Source organism: Canis lupus, chromosome 6 (assembly GCF_048164855.1).
Source record: "Canis lupus baileyi chromosome 6, mCanLup2.hap1, whole genome shotgun sequence".
NCBI classification, from domain to species: Eukaryota; Metazoa; Chordata; class Mammalia; order Carnivora; family Canidae; genus Canis; species Canis lupus.
This window is the reverse complement of record NC_132843.1, coordinates 47,703,256-47,722,673: the sequence shown is the minus strand read 5'-3', so window position 1 is coordinate 47,722,673 and position 19,418 is coordinate 47,703,256. Positions and strand designations below refer to the sequence as shown.

Genomic DNA, 19,418 nt, shown 5'->3' with positions numbered 1-19,418 from the left:
TTATTTGGAGGCTTTTGTGGTTCCATACACATTTTAGGAATATTTGTTCTAGCTCTGTGAAAAATGTTGGTGGTATTTTGACAGGGATTGGATTAAATGTGTAGATTGTTTTGCATAGTATAGGCATTTTAAGAATATTGTTTGTTCTGATCCATGAGCATGGAATGTCTTTCCATTTCTTTGTATCATCTTCAATTTCTTTCATCAGTGTTTCACAGTTTTCAGAGTACAGATCTTTCACCTTTCTGGTTAGGGCTATTTCTAGGTATCTTGCAGTTTTCGATATAAGTATAAATGGGATTGATTTCTTAATTTCTCTTTCTGCTGCTTCATTGTTGGTATATAAAAATGCAACAGATTTCTGTATATTGATTTTGTATCCTGTGATTTTACTGAATTTGCTTATCAGTTCTAGCAGCTTCTTGGTGGTGTCTTTAGAGTTTCCTATATAGAGTATCATGTCATCTGCAAATAGTGAAAGTTTTACTCTTTCCTTGCCAATCTGGATGCCTTTTATTTCTTTTCGTTGTCCGATTGCTGTGGCTAGGTCTTTTAGTACTATGTTAAATAGTAATGATGAGAGTGGACATACCTGTCTTGTTCCTGACCATAGAGAAAAAGCTCCCGGTTCTTCTCCATTTAGGATAATATTAGCTGTGGGTTTTTCATATATGTCCTTCATTATGTTGAGGCATGATCCCTCTAAGCCTACTTTGTTGAGGGTTTTTATCATGAATGGATGTGGTACTTTCCCAAATGCTTTTTCTGCATCTATTGAAATGATCATATGGTTATTTTCTTTTACTGATGTTATGTGTCATGTTGATTGATTTGCAAATAATGAACCACCCTTGAAATCCAGGAATAAATCCTATTTGATTGTGGTGAATGATTTTTTTTAATGTATTGTTGGATTCGGTTTGCTAGTATTTTATTGAGAATTTATGCATTTATGTTCATCAATGGACAGGGATTTGATCCTGGGACTGCAGGATTATGCCCTGAGCCTAAGACAGATGCTCAACCGCTGAGCCACCCAGGCATCCCCACTTTGGTCCATCTTAAAAAACTCACCCACTATATGTCAATGCACTTTCACACAAACTTACGAGGCAATTCTAAATCCCAGACTGAGTAAATGTTATTCATCTTCTCTAGTGTCAATAAACATAAGTTATAAACATAGTTTTATAAAGAATCTCTATGCTGAGTGAGCACAAATTCAGGAAGGTTTAGATGTAGCAACATATTACAATATAGCCTGCCTCTAGAAATACCTAAGCTGATGAGCCACACTTTCCATGAATTCATTAATCAGCCATAGTGTTAGTTGGAAACATTAAAATTATATGGATACAGAACAAGAATTAATTAGAAAGTGAGATTTATTAAGTATATGCTGGTGTGATTTCTCCCCTTTCTATCAGAGACTTTATCCATTTCTTAAAACATTTCTATACATGCTTTATATTTTGTGTTTTTTTTTTAAAGATTTTATTCATTTATTCATGAGAGACAGGAAGGGGGGGGTGCAGAGACACAGGCAGAGGGAAAAGCAGGCTGCATGCAGGGAGCCCGATGTGGGACTCGATCCCGGGACTCCAGGATCACACCCTGGGCTGCAGGCGGCGCTAAACCCCTGTGCCACCGGGACTGCCCAATACATGCTTTATATTTTGATTTCACTACTGAAACCAAAATAAACACAGTAACTAAGCAAATAAGGAAATTAATCTAAGTACTTTTGTAAAGCAAGCTATAAGTCCAACCACAGCAAATTTCAGAATGCAAACATCAAATGCCTCCAAATATGCTTGCCCTTCTGGGTGAGACTACAATAAGAGGGGCTGACTCAGGGTGGTGGGTTTTGGGGAGTGGGTCCTTCACAGACCCAAAAATCCTCAAGGGCCGAAAGATGTCTGGGCAGATAATCCACATATCAAAACCTGCCTATTCTAAGTTCAACCAGAAGTACTGAAAATAGCCAACACTGGATGAATACTGGAGAATTTTAATGTTGTGCTCATGTCCACATTTATAAGAAAAGATTTAAAATTGCAGTTAAGGCTAATAACCTGAACTATCCCATTTCTTCCACAAACCTCTGAGCATCTCCCTAGAGACTGGAATCCATTTAATTTCTAGGTTATCCAGCTAATTAGTCTCTTTACGCTAGGTCTTTCATCTATCACATTGATTTTACAATCAACAGTAGGCTTGATCAGCAACAGCTTCCGTGGTATTTTATCCATCATCCTGTATACACTCACTCTTGCGTCTTCTCGCCAAATGGGACCTGTCCAGTATCCATGATGAATCATATGGACTGGTGTGGCTGACCAACGGGATGAAATTTGAACTGAGTTCACATTTGCTTATTTTCAGCTTCACACTTCCTTTATTTAGCCCATTGAGTGCAATTCCTTCATAGAAGACCACAGAAAGCACAGGAGAAACGATTCATCTTCATTATACTACTGGTATGTGCAATTTAAAATTTTTAAAGCTCTTGACACAGTCTTCAAGGAGAAACTCAAAACCAACCAACATTCAATTCCCTAAAATTTGTCATCAAAATATCCCTCTTCCTGACAATTAATATCTTACCTATTCTAATTTATAAAATATTTTTTTTCTCTGTGGGTTTTTTTTTTTTGAGGGGAGGGGCTTCACTATCCACTCATATTCTTCACATCTTTCTATTCATCTTATCAATGTGATTACAGGTCATCAATTATCAAGAACACCGCTCTGAAGTCATTAGTCATTTCTGGCTATATATAATTTGCCTTCTATATGTCACCTTCAAAATTCTAAAATCTCCAAATATACACGTGAGTATAGGCACATATCACTTCCCCGACCCTCTGAATCCACCTTCTTCTCTTCAGGAACACAATCAAAAGGCCATTTAGTACCTTGAGCCTCCACATCCAGAACACATTACACTGTCACTCACCTCTAAATACCTTACTGGACTTTGGGTGACATGCCACAGAAGTCATCTATTTATATATTCTGACTTTCACACTTTTTCTTCCTTGCCATGTGTCTTTTTTCATTCATCTGACAATACACACAATCTACTCTGTGTGAGGCATCATGCCAGGTGATGTAGGAACTGCAGCCAGGAGATTCTTACTCACTCTTCTTGAGCTAGTTGCTTCAGATACAAGTTTGTGCTTTCCTTTTTCACAATCACATCCAATCAGTGGCCGACACAAGTGAATGTTTCATGCATCTACTCTCCTACTTTGATTCTTTTTCATTTCCTCCCCACCATCCTAACTGGAATCCTTATCATCCTGTACCTCAATAATTTGAAAAGCTTCCTTCCAATTCATCTCATCACCATGACCTTCAGCCTAATCAGACATCCGACTTGACACAAACATTAATGCAATTATCACAATGACCCAATAGACATAGGACTCATTATTCCCACTTTGCAAATAAGAACACTAATTGTTAAAGAGTTTTTAAAAACTGCTGTCCAAAACCACCCAAACAGGTAGGTAACACAGAAATTTAACTCTAGGTCTGAGTGCAGTTAAACTCTCTTTCCATAACATAAGACTGTCTCAGATTAAGGGAACTGTTTAAGGGAAGTTGACCAGAGTGGAAACATAAAGTAAGAAATAGGGTGTTGGTGTGCAAATGACAAGAAACCCAAACAGGTGACACCAAGAAAGAACAGACCTGTCTTGGGAGCAGACTGGATATGAAAGAGATATGTCAAACAGTATTTGAAGCTTTAGAGGCTGAATCACTGAAGCATTGGCCTTGCTTATCCTCCTCTATACCTTAAAAGGTTGTAGGATGAGGTGGTTTAAGAAATAAGGGCCTTGAGGGACACGTGGGTGGTACAGTGGTTGTGCATCTGACTCTTGGTTTCAGCTCACATCCTGATCTCAGGGTTGTGGAATTGAACCTTGTGTTGGGTTCTGTGCTCAGTGAGGAGCCTGCTTCAGATTCTCTCTCCCTCTCCCTCTGCCCCTACAGCTCATGTGCATGCACTCTCTTTCTCTTAAATAAATAAATAAATCCTGAAGAAAGAAGAAGAAGAAGAAGAAGAGGAAGAAAGGAGAAAGAAGAAAGGAGAAAGGAGAAGAAGAATTTAGGAAAATACTCCTCTGTACCTTACCTCAGTACAATGGTGGTAATAATAATATTGCTTAAAAGAAAGGATGAGGATTATCAAAGTATTTAAAACACTTGGCACATAGCACATGTGTCCTCAATATTTGTAAAAATTCCTTGAAAGCATTCACACATTTCCTTTGCTTTGAAATAACTTAAACTTGTTTGCAATTATGAGGGGTAGATTTAACTATTTGCATTTTCTTTTGATTTGCAAATAAAACAAAAACAAGCAATCTGAGCCCACAGCAGCACTGACTTACTTGGCACCCCGCAAGCCCTGACTTGCTCCTGACACTAATAATGAGGGCCAGGAGAGGGTTTTAAACACAGTGACTGCCTTTCGTCTTGGATAAGTAAGATAACGGATCATGTTTGCACGATGAGAAACATGACTGGTTTTCTTTCTCCTTATAGAAGGGACTTAAGTCCCCTTAAAATCAAAGGCCGATTTTTCAACCCACTGTTCTCTGGACAGAGTTCGCACTACAAAGAAAGATTCCTTTTACAAAAGCTGGCTGGTTAGGATGGATGTCTTCCCTACAAAACCGTGACCGTTTTAGCGTTTGTAGTTCAGAAAAGCTCAGTTAGACTGAAGGTTTCGCTTAATGTACAACTGGGTAATGTTTTCAACTTTTTTTTTTTTTTTTTGCAATCAAAAAAAGAGGTCTACATGTTTTCCTAGGTTGTGCTACTGCATTTAAGTGACTCAGTCCTCAGCGGGCCCCTTGTCATCCCCTGAATACTGTACAAGACTGTCGCTATGCTCAAGTCTATGCCCACGCTCAACGTGTGCTAGCAGGAGCCCTATCTGCATCTCAGCCTGGTCCTTTTTAATCCTTAAAGGAATGTTCTCAGGCTAATAAAGAGAAGAAAAGAATTATTATGCCTCAAGAACTGAGGCAAAACATTCCAAAGCACTAAGGAGCCCCATTTAATCCTCAAGTGTTGATATTTACCCACCCTGCTGGTCAGGGAGAAATAGGTGAGTCCCTAACATGACTTCTCCCCAGGTCAGAAGAGCCTGGAGCACAGATGAGCTGACAAATGGTACCACCTGTCAATGAAGGAGGCAACAATCTGACCCTGAGCTTTGCAGCTCTGTTTCTAGGGCTGGTGCTCGGGAGTGAGCGATCTAGGATGGATGGTGAGGGCAGGAAGTGAAGTGAAATATTTTCATAACTCTGGTTTCCAATGTCCCCTTTTTCTGAGTCGCTGGAGAGGCAGGCTTACTTCTAAAAATTCCCACAACCCTCATCAGCACTCTCTTCATTCATCTGGATTATAAAAGGAATAATCATTTCCCACACATCAGCTGTGCAGTCAAATAAGTGTATTTCAGGCATTCTCTCTAAACAGTAATAGGTTATGTTATAACCTAAATGTTATATAATCTTATTATTACCAATGTCCTTCGTCCCTTGAGTCCTTAAAGAAAACATTTCAGGGCTTCACTGCTGCTCCGGGGTGGCGGGCCCCGGGGCAAAGGCGCCTGGAGGGCCGCAGGACCGCTGCAGACCCCGGCTCAGGACGCTGTCCTGCCCGGCCGCTCCCGCACCTCGTCCAGAGACCTCAGTAGTTCCCAGTAAGGCAGGCCTCCCCCTGGCAACGTCTGCTCTGCTGGAGCGAATCAAGCCAACTTCCTCCAAAGTCACTTACACTTTCTTTTAGAACCTGGGCTCTTTTTGCCACTGTCTGCCGATGACAGTTGTGAAAGAAAAAAAAAAAAAAAAACAATCACTTAGAAGTTTGCTCTAGTAACGGTTAATGTGCAGATGCCTCCAATCAACAGTGACACTCGCAGAATTGTGACAATTCACCAGAGTCGCGAAAAGAGCGGCTTCTGTATGAATGGGCTGGTACCCCCGCACGCAAATATCGAGAAAGCAGGCAATTATTTCTTTGAGGCAGCCTCCTGGAAATCACAAATTGCATTCGGAGGAAGAGCACACACATCAGAGACTGCATTAATCAGGGCTCGCACTTGAGGTCACCGTGCGACTGTCCTTCCCTGGCAGAGCCCAGCAAACGGTTCGTATTAATTACAAGGCTCCTGACATGAAAGGAATCATTTTTCAAAAGTCAGTGCTTTGGTGCCAAGGAGGTCCCCGCCCTTTCTAGCAAAAAGCTGACAGTGCCTGAGAGCCCAAGTTCAGGCTCCTGCTACCCACAGCCACTGTCACCAGCAGATGCCAGGTATTCCTCCCCAGGTCACAAACTAGGTCTACCGAAAACTCTGGAGTCTCTTACCATTGTGATCCAATCTTTCCTCCCTGCAGAGTCCAGCAGCCAGGAGCTGTTGCTGGTGCGCTGTTTCCACAGCCAATGGAAGCTTTGGAGGCAGAGAATGTTTCATGTGGTGCAAATGTATCACCACTGATTATATTTCAGTCCCTCAATCGCTGGCCTCGATGCTTTGGAAATCAGCCAAACCAAGCTTGAGGAGAAAGGGCTGCAGCTTGCAATTTCAGAATTTCCCCGAGAACCTGCTCTTAGAAACATGGGTCTCTCGTTTAGCATTTTAAGCAAATACCAAAGGCTGCTACATTCAATTAGATCTCTCTCTCTCTCTCTCTCTCTCTCTCTCTCTCAGATGGGTTGTGTTGCTTTGTAGGATGAAATTATAGCAGGAGCTCAAGCTGACCCAGGGGACACAGGCACTCTGCTGGCTTCCACACACCTCTAACCTAACCCGAAAAGTCACTCTTCCAATCAGAGAAGAGAACCCCGGCTGGACACAGAGGGAGGGAGAGAATCATGCTGGCATGCACCTGGGCACACCAGGGTCGCAGCCGCTCCCTAAGTGGTATGAATCTGCAAAGTGTGCCAAGGACCAAACACTGGACCCAAGTCTGAACCACAGCATTTGGTGTCACGCTGTCAAATCCAAACAGGTAGGAAGAAAAGCTCCTTGCTCATCAAGGGAGTCTATGAAGCATAGCTTTGTCCTAAAAAATAAACTAGAAGTTCTTCAAATGCAGGGACTGTATATGCCAAGATGCTTTAAATCTAGCCATGTCTGCTCAGTCATATTAAACCACTAGGCTCCTTGTTCTTCCTATGTTTTGACAACATTTTATTGCTTAAAAATTTTATCTGTCTCATAAGGATTCAATCTCACACAGCTAGCACACAGCAGAGGCAGGGCTGCAATCAAAGCTCAAGCCAGGACTCTTGAAAATAAGCATACAAAAAAGCAAAAACATCTAAAATTGCTTAAACTGTTTACCTGCTTTTCCTTCCTCACTTACTGTCAATTCCAGTAGGGTGGCTGCCATGTTGGTTTTGTTCCTTTCCCTCTCCCTAATACAGCTCCAATACATTGTACAGTATTTACTGGCTGAATTAATTAACTTCCCATAATTGTTGGAAAGGTGGGCCGTCCCTCGAACTGGTAAACTTCCTCTTACTAAGAGCCTGATGTGTTCATGACTGCCTTCCCTCACACCAAAAGAGAAGGCTCCCATGTCCTAATAGGTTAGGCCTGCAAAGGGCAGGAATGCCAGCAAAGCTAAATATTTGCTGCAGAGCAAATTCAAATTCCACCCAAGGAATAAAGCTGATGCTGATGGCTAACGGTTCTAATTTCTTAGAAAGAGTGCCCGGCATTTATCAGGCTTGGTGGGATCAAGAAGTAGCTGTGAATCAACGGAGGCCAAGAAAACTACTCCCATTTTCACTCCCTGAAGGGAACAGTCTTACAGAACAGAAAAGAATAGTAGGCAAATCAGGTGCCCCAGTGAGACAACAGAGCCCATGTCAGTGGCCAAGGTATAGCTCACTGCTTGCACCGAAGTAGGTTCTATATACTCCTTGAATCTATATACACCCTTAAAGGGCTGCTCTGGAACCCTGGAATGTCTGATACTTGTCCTCAAGCTAGGAGGGGACAACACAGCCAAATTTGGGGGTCTCAGTTCAATTTGAACCCCATTCACGGTCCCATCTCTAGGACATTCCACCAATTACACTTGTCCTCAAATGAAATGAAGTGGTGACATCAATTGCCATGTGACCAGCAAAAGAGCCTCGTCTCTTCTTTCCTGCTAGCCTCTGTCTTGTAAACAGTGGACACCCCCTACCCTGGCATCAATGAAGCATCTTCCTTTTCTTCTACCTCTTCTTCAAAGTGTGACTGACATCATTCCTCCCTCCCTGAAGAAGACACCTCTGCTGGTTACAACTCACAGCAATATCTCCTCTCCGTGACTGGTAAACATGCTATTCCCTCTATAAAATTTGTGAGTGGCATCGCACTGTCAAAGATGAAACTAAGACTACTACACACCTCTAACCTGACCAGAAGAGCCACTCTTAAGGGGACTTCATGAACGGGCCCCTTCGAGTTTGCTCCCCCACCATGCCCCTGCAAGTACCCCCTGAGGCTTCAGCCCCGAAGAATCCCTCGCACTTTCCTTAAATCACAGTGCTCGCTCCTGCTTCCAGGCTTCTCTGCACATACACGGGGCCCACATGGGGCCCCTCCTCCTCCTTCAGCCCTGGCTGTCCGCACCACCTCCTCTGGCCCTCCTGCAAGAACTGAGTGGCAAGCTGAAGGCTGGAGATGCATGAAATGTCAGTGTGGGCCATCCTTAGGTTCCTGTGGGAGCCCCACACCAACCTACGCAGGCTTAGAATCAGTGTCGTTCTGAGATGAGAAATGCTCATGCAGTGTATGGGCACTATTTTTCCCTGAGAAGGATGCACCTCTCCTCAAATAAATTACCATTTGGCAGAAACCACAAGGGAACATGAAGAAGGATTTCTGAATAACCGTCTGTCTGGACTGAATCAGGAGTCTGTCGATGTTGCGAATTGTTTGGACACTGATGTTAATCAAAATCGTTAGACTTCTCGGCTTGATTTGGTCAGAACACACTAATCACTAAAACACAATCCCATCATTGATACCCAGCCCCCAGACACCACCAGCAGGGAAGTTAGAAACTTCTGGTGAGAAACCAGGGGGGGAAATGAGAATTTTCTATAAAATAGTAAATTTTTCATTAACAGATGTAGACATCCAAAAAAAGCCAGTCCTTTCCTGGATGTACCCCCCAGCCCAACCCTCCCACACACCCCCTGGCAGCTAGAGATCCCAGCAAAGAAGAGCCTCAGACCGAGGGACGAAAGGCCCAGTGGGAACGTATCCCCACCCCCTTGAGCCTGGAAAGGTACAAAAAAAGAGAAATTCTTTTACAAATGTGTACAAAGAGCTATGGTATTTCATTCAGTGTTTCTGAATGATGTCAATCCATTTTATCTTTTTTGTAAAATCTTTATTACATCTTTAAAAGGTATTTAAAATGTATATGATAAGCCCACCAAGACATTACTATCTCCCCCCAAAGAGTGCTCCCTATGCATTGGTCAGTATCGAAAATGTTGGTCCTGCATTAATAACAAGTTTATTTGGCATTCAAAAAAAAGTAGCCAGTAGAGATTGGAAACTCCCACAGCCACTGGGACACCCCTTCCCTGCTGCCACCTCCCCTGTGTGTAAGAATCCAGAGGAAATGAAGAAAACAGTAGACTCCTACTGTTAGGAGCAGCAGCGTTAGGCCTGTCTACCCCCTCCAAAGAACAGAGGGAAGGGCTGGGAACTGTTTATCTTTCCCTGGTTCTCCCATCTTCACGTTTACCCCCAAATCCTACCCTTCTGCATTGCCCCTGTGTTACTAGATCCCTTAGAAATAAGCGCACAGGATATCAGGATCCCTTTGAAATAAACACATGGGATTATTAGGTCCCTTAGAAATAAGCACACAGAATTACTAGATCCTTTAGGAATAAGCATACAGGATTATAGGATCCCTTAGAAATAAGCATGTAAGATAACAGGATCCCTTAGAAATAAACACACAGGATTACTAGATCCTTTAGGAATAAGCACACAGGATAAAAGGATCCCTTAAAAATAAGCACGTGGGATTAATAGGTCCCTTAGAAATAAGCACATGGGCAAGATGGTGCTTTCAAATTTAATCTCAAGCAACCCTGCTCAGTCTAAGAATCATAAAGCATGGAGGGATGTCTCTGAGCTTCTAATGTTTCAAAGGTTTCTGAATTGATGTTGGGAGAGGAAAAATTAAGTCAAGGCAATGAGAAAAAGAACCCATCACTTCTTAAAGCCACCTTCAAGGTCGCCAAGTACTTATATCAAGAGAACAGTCACCCAGAAGACAACACATTTCAGCAGAAAATACTGACATTAACTTCGATCACGGTATCATTTATGAGATATAAAGTCCTGCAGTCTAACCAAGAGAAGTGGAGACAGTAGGGAGGAAATTAAGGAGACGGCAAGAAAATGTGAGTGCCCTCCAGGAGGGGAGCGGCAATCACGGAGTCCTCTGCAGGGTCTCAACTATCCAGTGGAAGCCTTGGGGCCTGTGTGTGTGTGTGGGGGGGGGGGGGGTGGGGGGTGGGCAGTCCTGAATTCTAGAGACAGCCAACTGGAGCCTGGGCTCTCCCCAGACCATATCCGCCGACCCTTCTGGTTCTGTGCCTGGGGCCTTGGTTTCCTTCAGGGCTACGGAATCTGTGCCTGTTCTCCCTTTCCACCACAGGGGGGAGCTGCCGCGTAACAAGGGCAGCGTCTCGAGCTCTGAGAGGTGAGCAGTTTTCCTTACCAGGAACAGCACCTGCCACAGATGCCTCCAACCAGAAAAGGAGGTGAGCAATCAATGGTTCAAAGTCAGCTTCCAAAGCCATCCTCCAACTGCCCCTGCTCAAGCATTCACCTGCAAATACGTGCGCACATAGGGCAATGACCGTGGGTTTTTTTTTTTTCTCTTTTATCTACTTCGATTCAGAATTTATAAATCATCTGAAAGATGTTATTTAGATGAGGATAATCCAGGTACACATCCTGAGCATTAAGATGCCTGATATTTTAGCTAATGGCTTTAATCACATGGAACTCACCGGACTTATTTACCCATGGATTAAAAAGCAATCTGTAATGTATCTTTGCCTGTCCAGTTCTTTGGGCATAAATGATTGCCCCAAGTAAGAAAAGTCTTCTGAGGCATGTTGCCAAAGATGATTCAGTGATGGTAAATAAGCAGCTTAATGAAGTGAACTCTCCTTATTAACCTCTGGCCAGAGTCACATCTGTGCCCATTCCTTGCTTCAGTTCTTAAACACTCTTCAAAAGCAGCAGCCAAGTTCACTTCTAATTTGCTTCTGAAGAATTCTGCACAAGCCCATTTAGCAAAGTGATTATCCCTCAATTTGGAGGCAATGAGAGAGGTGCTTCCATGAGGTCCCAAGAGTGTCAAACCGATCCTGGTGCTTGTCCCAGAGGGCAGGTCTAGGCCCAGATCAGCCCAGGAACTCATTTCATATGGCACTTCTGCAAAGCTGTGTGCAGTGTCTCAAAGTCTAATGCAGCAGCTACAACCAAAACAGGAACAAGGTGAATACACCATAGGAAGAGAACTGCCCAAAGATGACAGGCCTGGCACTCTGGTGAGGTCAAGTTCCACTCTACCCCAGCTCACTGGTCAGGCCATTTGTGGTGCAGGGGTGGGGATGGAGGGGCTGGCTCTCCCCACGCCACCATGCTCCAAGGCAGGGACCTGACTAGTCCAGGAGTCCTAAACGCGAACCTGGCCTTCCAGGCCATAATGAAGAAAGATTTGTTCAGGTAGGAGGATGCAACATATTTTATTTAAAACTATATCAGCTTGATTTAGAAGTTTCATATATTTAGAGGTATGAAACTGCCCTGGCCCCAACTACCATCGGGAGGTTTGTTCCCTTTTCTCTTTACTCCGTTTTGCGAATCAAAAGTGTATCTCAGGACACCTGGGTGGCTCAGTGGGTTAAGCATCTACCTTCACTTCAGGTCATGGGATGGAGCCCTGCATCCGGCTCCCTGCCCAGTGAGGAGTCAGCTTCTCCCTCACTCCCTCTCGCTCACAAATTTAAAAAACAAAACAAAGGTGTGTCTTATTTAGTTCAATTCAGTAACTCCTGGTTGGGCTTCTGTGGGATGAGAATTTGTAGATACCACAGTAAGGCTGGGTAGCCCCTGGCCATATGTGGCTCTTTAAGTTTAAATTAACTAAAATTAAAAATTCAGCTCCTCAGTCACCTGAGGCACATTTTGAGTGTTTGATAATCCCACAGAGCTGGTGGCTACTACATTGGACTGCACATGGACAGAACATTTCCAGCAGCACAGAGCATTCTATTAGCCATGCTGCCCTAGCAGACCCTGAGCAGAGCAAAGAGAAAACGGGTGAGATGGGACACCTGCACATTGTAGATGCAAATCTCCAAGGAAGTCTGCACATTTGGAATTACAGTCTGGAGCAGTCGTGGCTGTTCTTAAACATCATAAATGCTAGCATTTGTTTGGGGACAGCCTAACTCAGAGGTCTCAAACCAGCCACCTGTGGAATATCTCCTTTGGCTTCTGTTATATCGTAAACATGGTGGAATTAGTGTCCAACATTTAAAAAATGAGAACTCATTAAAATCTAAGGGTTTTTAAATCTCTCCTGAGAAATCAGAAGCTCTGGTCCCTCTGGGCCTCCATTCCCATGTGGAACATAGACCAGGAGCCAAGAACCTGCCATCCCTTCAGAAGGAGCATGTGGCCTCAGTTTATCAAAATCCCCACTGGCCTCTGCTGTCATGGTCCTTCCTGTCTAATCCCTGCTACATATGCATTTGAATAGAAAAAATAACATCTCTGGTGTTTTAAAAAAGGAAATATCTATAATAAAACACCGTAAAGATGCCTAGAACACCCTTGCTTATTTTTTCCATATATACTTAAATAAATTTCACTCACTTATCCAAAAGAACTCTATGAACTATAGAAATAGGATTAGGGAATTATAAAAGAACTTCCTAATTTCCAATAATTCTCTACTGAACACCTTAGGCTCTCATACTTAATGCTGGGAGAGGAGGAGGACAAGAAGAGGAGAGGATGACAGAGATGTGACTCCTTCTTCGTCTCTAGCCCGTTCCTCCACAAAAAAAAACACACACCACACACATATGCACATGCACAACACACAACATATACACACATATATACATACAACACACACATATACACCACACACATATATATACACCACACATGTATATACACACATATATATACACCACACATTCACACATAGTTGTGTCACTTTGGTGTAGTGTTAAAAGGTTTAGTCATACATAAATAAAAATGAGCCCACATCTGAATAAGATTTTAAATAATATTTGGGAGCCTAATGGAAAAACATCATGCACAAATCTCTTCATTCAAACATCTAGTCTCATGCCCATGAACTAGCACTGGTTTAAATTTAAGTTCCTTTAAAGTAGAGACTTTAACTGTTCTGTTCAGCCAGCACGTAGCAGGTACTCAGCTCTCAGTAAATATTTGTTAAATGGAATATCAGAACCCTCACGGGGAACAGAACACTTCCTTAGAAGTTCCAGGTCTCTGCTATATAGTCGCCTTGATCTCAACTTGACATAATGATATTATATTAATTTATTCCACAAAGAGTTGCTGAAAGCCTCTTATGTGCTGGGCCTCTCCTGGAGTATTATTTTAGTGTGCAGCTGTTTATTCTCCAAGTCATAGGTCATACGTTTAGGAAGAGAGTTGCAATCACGTAAGAAGAATTTGATTTTGGATGCTGCACTGCCTTTTCTAAAAAACTATACATACACAAAACAATATTATGATGCGCTCATTATCTGATCTATTACATTACCTAGACTATAATATTTATTATAACAAAACACCCATTATGTCATCTATGTACTATACTATTACATCATCTATTCCTGAACCTTCCCTTCACCTTCTGGCCCCAACAGAAACTTGGCTCTCCCCTGGGGCCGCTGCCTACCCTATGGTCCTCTCAAGGCGAAGCTGTTTTCCTCCTCGTCCCTGGACCACTGGATGAGGAGATAGCAGTAGACTTCCTCCCTGCACCTCCCTTCACCCACAAAAGGCCCCAGCTTTAATTTCACCTCATCAGATGAGATCACCCAATACTCAGTGTCCTGAGCATCCCCACCATCTGCTGACCCTCAGGTCAGCTCTCTTCTCCCTTCTCTCTGCAATGGATAGTCTCCATCACTTCTTGAGTCTTAACTCTATAGATGCACCAGTACACATCCAGAGATCTTTCCAGGGCTCTGGGATCTCATTTCCTTAACCGTCCCTTTCAATAATCCCCACTCAGCCTCAGCCAGTGGCTCCCACATCATCACCACCAGCTGCAAATGCACCCCACTCTCTGCCACAAGCCTCCACCTTTTCCTCTCACCTTCTCTGCTATCCTGACACCAGTGATTTTTTTCTGCCCCCATGAGGATCAAAGACCCACTGATGACAGTGCCGTGTCACCGTTTCTCAGCCCTGAGGTCTTCTCCCCTCCATCAGCTGGAAATCAACACCAATCTGTGTAATCTCCGTCTTCCATATGCCCCCTATACCCTGCCCTTCTTCTCCTGCTTCCTTGTACCTGCCTGTCCTCCAGTGCTCAACGCATGTTAGCGTTCACCCCTGCACTCGTGCAGCCACGTGCAGCTGAAAAAAACCGCACACTTCACAGCGTGCCTGCATTGGTCCCAAGCAACCATTCTCCGTGACCATAGTCAGCTCATTTGGCCACTTCTCTCAAAGGGCTATTTCACATTTTCTTACCTCTCCCCAAACTGCCAACACCTTCTTGCCCATTTGCACTCTCAGCTTATGACCTTTGTTCTTACTTCGCATCCACAGACACCACAGCTTCAACTTCCCGCTGCCCTGCCTTCCAGGATCTGCCTCCCCACAGGAACCAAGGAGGAACTAGCCCTGCTGCTGTTTGAGGGCAGTCCCTCTACTTGTCCCTCAAGGATCTCTCTTCAGTAACTATCCCCTTTTCGACAAGAAAAGTCCATGTTTTGCTCTATACCAGATCATTCGTATCTGCACACAAAATGTTATTTCTCCGACCTTAAGAAGGACCAAAAGGCCTTCCCTTTTCCCCATTTTCCCCACCAACCAATGTGTCATTTCCTTACTTCCTGCAACGAAATCTGGAGAGCACTACCTCCACTGTGTCTGCTCCTTGTCATCCACTGACACTGCCTGTGACCTCCCCATCACCAGAGCTAAAGTCCACTCTCACTTCTAATCGCACCTGACCTTTGAGAGCCTTTCATACAGTCACTCGTCCTGGACTTGATTTCTTCACTTGGCCTCACAGTACATCACACCTCCTGATTTTCCATCCACTTCACTGGCTGTTCCTTCTTAGCCTACTTTGTATGTTCTCCTCCTCTGCCCAACCTCTTAATTTTGGAATGCCTTTGGGCTCCGTCCTTGGCGTCTTGTCTGTCTATATTCTAGTACCATAGTTATAAATAGCAATTAAATGCCAATGACTCCCAAATTATATCACCAGCCCCAACCTCCTTTGCTAGCTCCAAACTTATCTACCCAACTCTATGCAACAATGCCACTTAGATGTTAAAGAGGCATCCCAAATTCACCTGACAAAACAACACTACTCATTCTGTCCCATCCCTCTTTTACCTACGTGAAATACTCTTTCACCCACGGCCTTACTCATCTCAATGATGGCAACTCTATCCCTGCAGGCCAAACACTTCAGAATCACACTCACTGGATGGCGACATTTTTCTTTTAATAATGGAAAATAACAAATGTTGGCAAGGATGTGGAGAAACTGGAACTTTCATACACTGCTGGCTGGAATGGGAAATGGTGCAGCCACACTGTGGAAGACAACTCGACAGCTCCTCAGAAAGTTAAAGATGGAACTACCAAATGATCCAGCATTTCCACTCACACATACATACCTAAAAGAATGGACAACAGATGTTCAAACATATACCTGTGTACAAGTATTTGTGGCAAGTCTATTACAACAGTTACAAGACAAAATCAATGCAACATCCACTGTGGATGAGTGGATAAACAACGTGGCATATCCACACAGTGAAATGTTATCCAGCCATAGAAGGAATGAACTATTAATACCTGCCACAATGGGGATGAACTCTGAAAATGTAAAGTAAGTGAAAGAAGCCAGACACAAAAGATCACATATCATAGGATTCTACTTAACATGAAATATCCAGCATGGTAAATCCAGAGATACAGAAAGTAGATTAGTGGCTGCCAGAGGCTTGGTCAGGTAGAGAATGAAATGAGGCTGCTTTGTTGTTGTTGTTTTTAAGATTTTATTTATTTATTTATTTGAGAGAAGAGAGAGAACACAAGTAGGGAGAGAAGCAGACTCCCCACTGAACAGGGAGCCTGATGGGACTCGATCCCAGAACCCTGAGATCATGGCCTGAGCCAAAGGCAGACGCTTCACCGACTGAGCCACCAAGCACCCTAGAGAAGCTACTTAACAGGAGATGGAAATACTTGGAACTACACAAAGGTGCAACAGTGTGAAGGCACTGAATGCCACTGAAGTATGTGCTGAAAAATGGCTCACTTTAGGTTATGTGAATTTCACCTCAATTAAAGAACAAAAAAAGAGAAATTTCCCTCAACTCCTTTTTTTTTTCCTCTGACACTCCATGTTTAATCTGTAAGAAGCTCCTCTGGTTCTACTTTCCAAACAACATCCAGAATGTGACCACTTCTCTTCACCCTGCGACCACTCCAGTCAAGGTCAATACCATCTCCCTTTGGATTGCTGCAGTCACTGACCCCCTTGTGCTACCGTTGGCCCCTCTCATAGGCTCTCAACACAGCATCCAGGCAGAGCATATCATCTGTCGACTGCAACCCTGCAGGGGTTTCCCATTTACTGCTCAGGCCAACCTTCCAACAGTGGTCCAGAGGCCCCACGTGACCCTTTCTCCTGGACATGCCACTAACACCATCCCTCCTCATTAGTCCCAGGTTGACTCTCCCACCCTATCCCTTGACTCTCCCACCTGATCCCTCCAACACAGCCACACTGGTCCCCCCTGGTCCTCAGAGTGCCAGGCACATCCTCCACCAGCAGGTTCTCTGTCCCGATGCTCTCCCACTTGGAAACTACTGAGCTAATTCCCTTATTTCCTTCAAGACTTGGCCCAATCTGACTTTGTCAAAGATGCCCTTCCTGCCCATACACATAACCCTGGTCCCCCACATGCTGCTCTAATTTTACTTTCACCCATGTTTTTTTCTCTTCTAATATACTATACAATTGCAAAAAAAAAAAAAAAAAAAGTGTGTGTGTGCCTTACTTAGAGTGCAAACTCCACAAAGGGAAAGATTTGCATCTGTTTTGTTCCCCGATATATCCAGCATTTGCAGAACAGTACCTGGCATGTAGCAGGAGGTCAATGATACATACTGAATTGAAAAATCTTCATAGTATAAAAAAATGGATCATAAAAATATTTACCAAATTGATAATAGCGATTATCAGTGGGAAATGAGGAAGAGATGTGAAATTAGAGATAGATACTAAAGAGACTTCATCTTCACATGGAACGTTTTGTTTCTTTTAGTTAAAAATGATGAAATGCATTCATTGGAATTACAAAATCTTAGTATTTGTCAATTCTGGATAACCTGTGAGAACTGGTTACAGGATTCCTTTTTTTTTTTATAAGATTTTATTTATTTATTCATGAGAAACGTAGAGAGAGGCAGAGACACAGGTAGAGGAAGAAGCAGGCTCCCTTCAGGGAGCCTGATGATGTGGGACTCAATCCCAGGATTCCAGGATCACGACCTGAGCCAAAGGCAAGTGCTTAACCACTGAGCCACCCAGGTGCCCCTGGTTATAGGATTCTGTGCAGTTCTTTTTATGGCTTAAATTTCTCAAGACAAGTAAGAAAAAAAAACTTTATGGTTTTTATAGAAAATCCTTTGCTCTTCCCAAAAGAACATGGGTAGTCCTCTTAGAATTTCTGCAACAATGTCTTTTTGGAGTAAATATAGTTTTTGGGCGACTGCCCAATCCAGTGGAGAAAGAAACGAAAAGAGTTACAAATACAGAAATATGATTTTTACCAACTTGACCTCCTCCACACTGTGTGATGCTGGGGAACAGTCCGGTGTGCTAGAGAACTCAAGTCCTGGGGCACACTTCCTGCCATTACCGCCAAAGCCCACCAGGTGGTGTGCTGCGTGGGTATCACAGCTACGGAGCAAGGGCTCTCAAGCATCCCCAAAGAAAAGCCCTTCTCAAAAGGCCCTTTTTCAGAGAGTTTTAAAGCTGCTTCAGCATACCTGCGATTGAGTACTCATGCTTACACTGAGAGCTCTGAAGAAAGGCCCCCACCCACGTTCCCTGCCGCCCCCTTTCCAGGCAATAACCTGATGTGGCGAACCCTACAATCTCTAGACAAAATTCAGATGTATTTATTTTGGAAAATAAAACTCAGTCATCCACTCATTTCCTTTTCCAGCATTTCACAGCAAAATAAAGGTTGTATTGCCAAGAGTTATAAAATTAGAGAGGAAATGAAAATCTGTTATTTTCATAATAGGGTCTTTCCACTTAGCCAAAGTATTTTGAGTTCCAAAACAACTCACATCCCCAAATGGTTGAGTTTTCATAGTGACTTACTGATTTTAAGCTTTTGTAGTGGGCTCTAACATAACCAGACTTTAAACACAGCAATTTTGGGCAGCCTGGGTGGCTCAGCAGTTTAGTGCTGCCCTCAGCCCAGGGCATGATCCTGGAGACCCAGGATCGAATCCCACGTCAGGCTCCCTGCCTGGAGCATGCTTCTCTCTCTGCCTGTGTCTCTGCCTTTCTCTCTTTCTTTCTCTCTGTATGTGTCTCTCATGAATAAATAAATAAAATCTTTAAAAAAAAAACAGCAATTTTTAAGCAATGCCTAGAACTACTGGATATAACTTTTCCAATATTATATGAGATCAATATCCAATAAGCATACAAGCTGTATGTAATATGTTCATAATATACTGAGCAGATAGGTAAGATATCCTTATTTTTTCATTATAAAATTGATAAAAGCTATAGTAACATTCATGTATTTAGATCCATTCTCTTTAGTGACTGAATAGTATTTCTCAGAAAAAAACAACAAAAACAACAGCAATAACAATAATAACAGAAAGCACTTGCAAGGTGCTCACTATGTGTCAGACTCGAGGCACCCTTCATGTCTGGATACAATCACTAATGACAACCCCTCTGCAAGAGGAGCTATTTGTTATCCCCCTAACAGATGACAACACCAAGGCAGAGATGATAAAGAACTTGTTCAGGGTCACAGAGCTAGTAAGACATGGTGCCATAATTCAAACTCAGGCC

The 19,418-nt window shown here is 43.2% G+C and overlaps 1 protein-coding gene across 3 annotated transcripts in view; it reads right to left on the bottom strand.

Moving 5' to 3' along the window:
* The window catches only part of PLD5 (phospholipase D family member 5), a 409,798-nt gene that overhangs the window by 340,822 nt on the left and 49,558 nt on the right, over positions 1-19,418 (bottom strand). Inside the window, exon 1 of one of the 3 annotated variants that reach the window (XM_072830385.1) lies at positions 6,391-6,774. The exons of the other annotated variants lie outside the window; for them this stretch is intronic. Coding sequence (XP_072686486.1) covers positions 6,391-6,393 — 3 coding nt within the window. The 5' untranslated portion in view covers positions 6,394-6,774. Of the gene's footprint in view, positions 1-6,390; positions 6,775-19,418 lie in introns of those variants that run through there. 3 annotated transcript variants of the gene reach the window in all.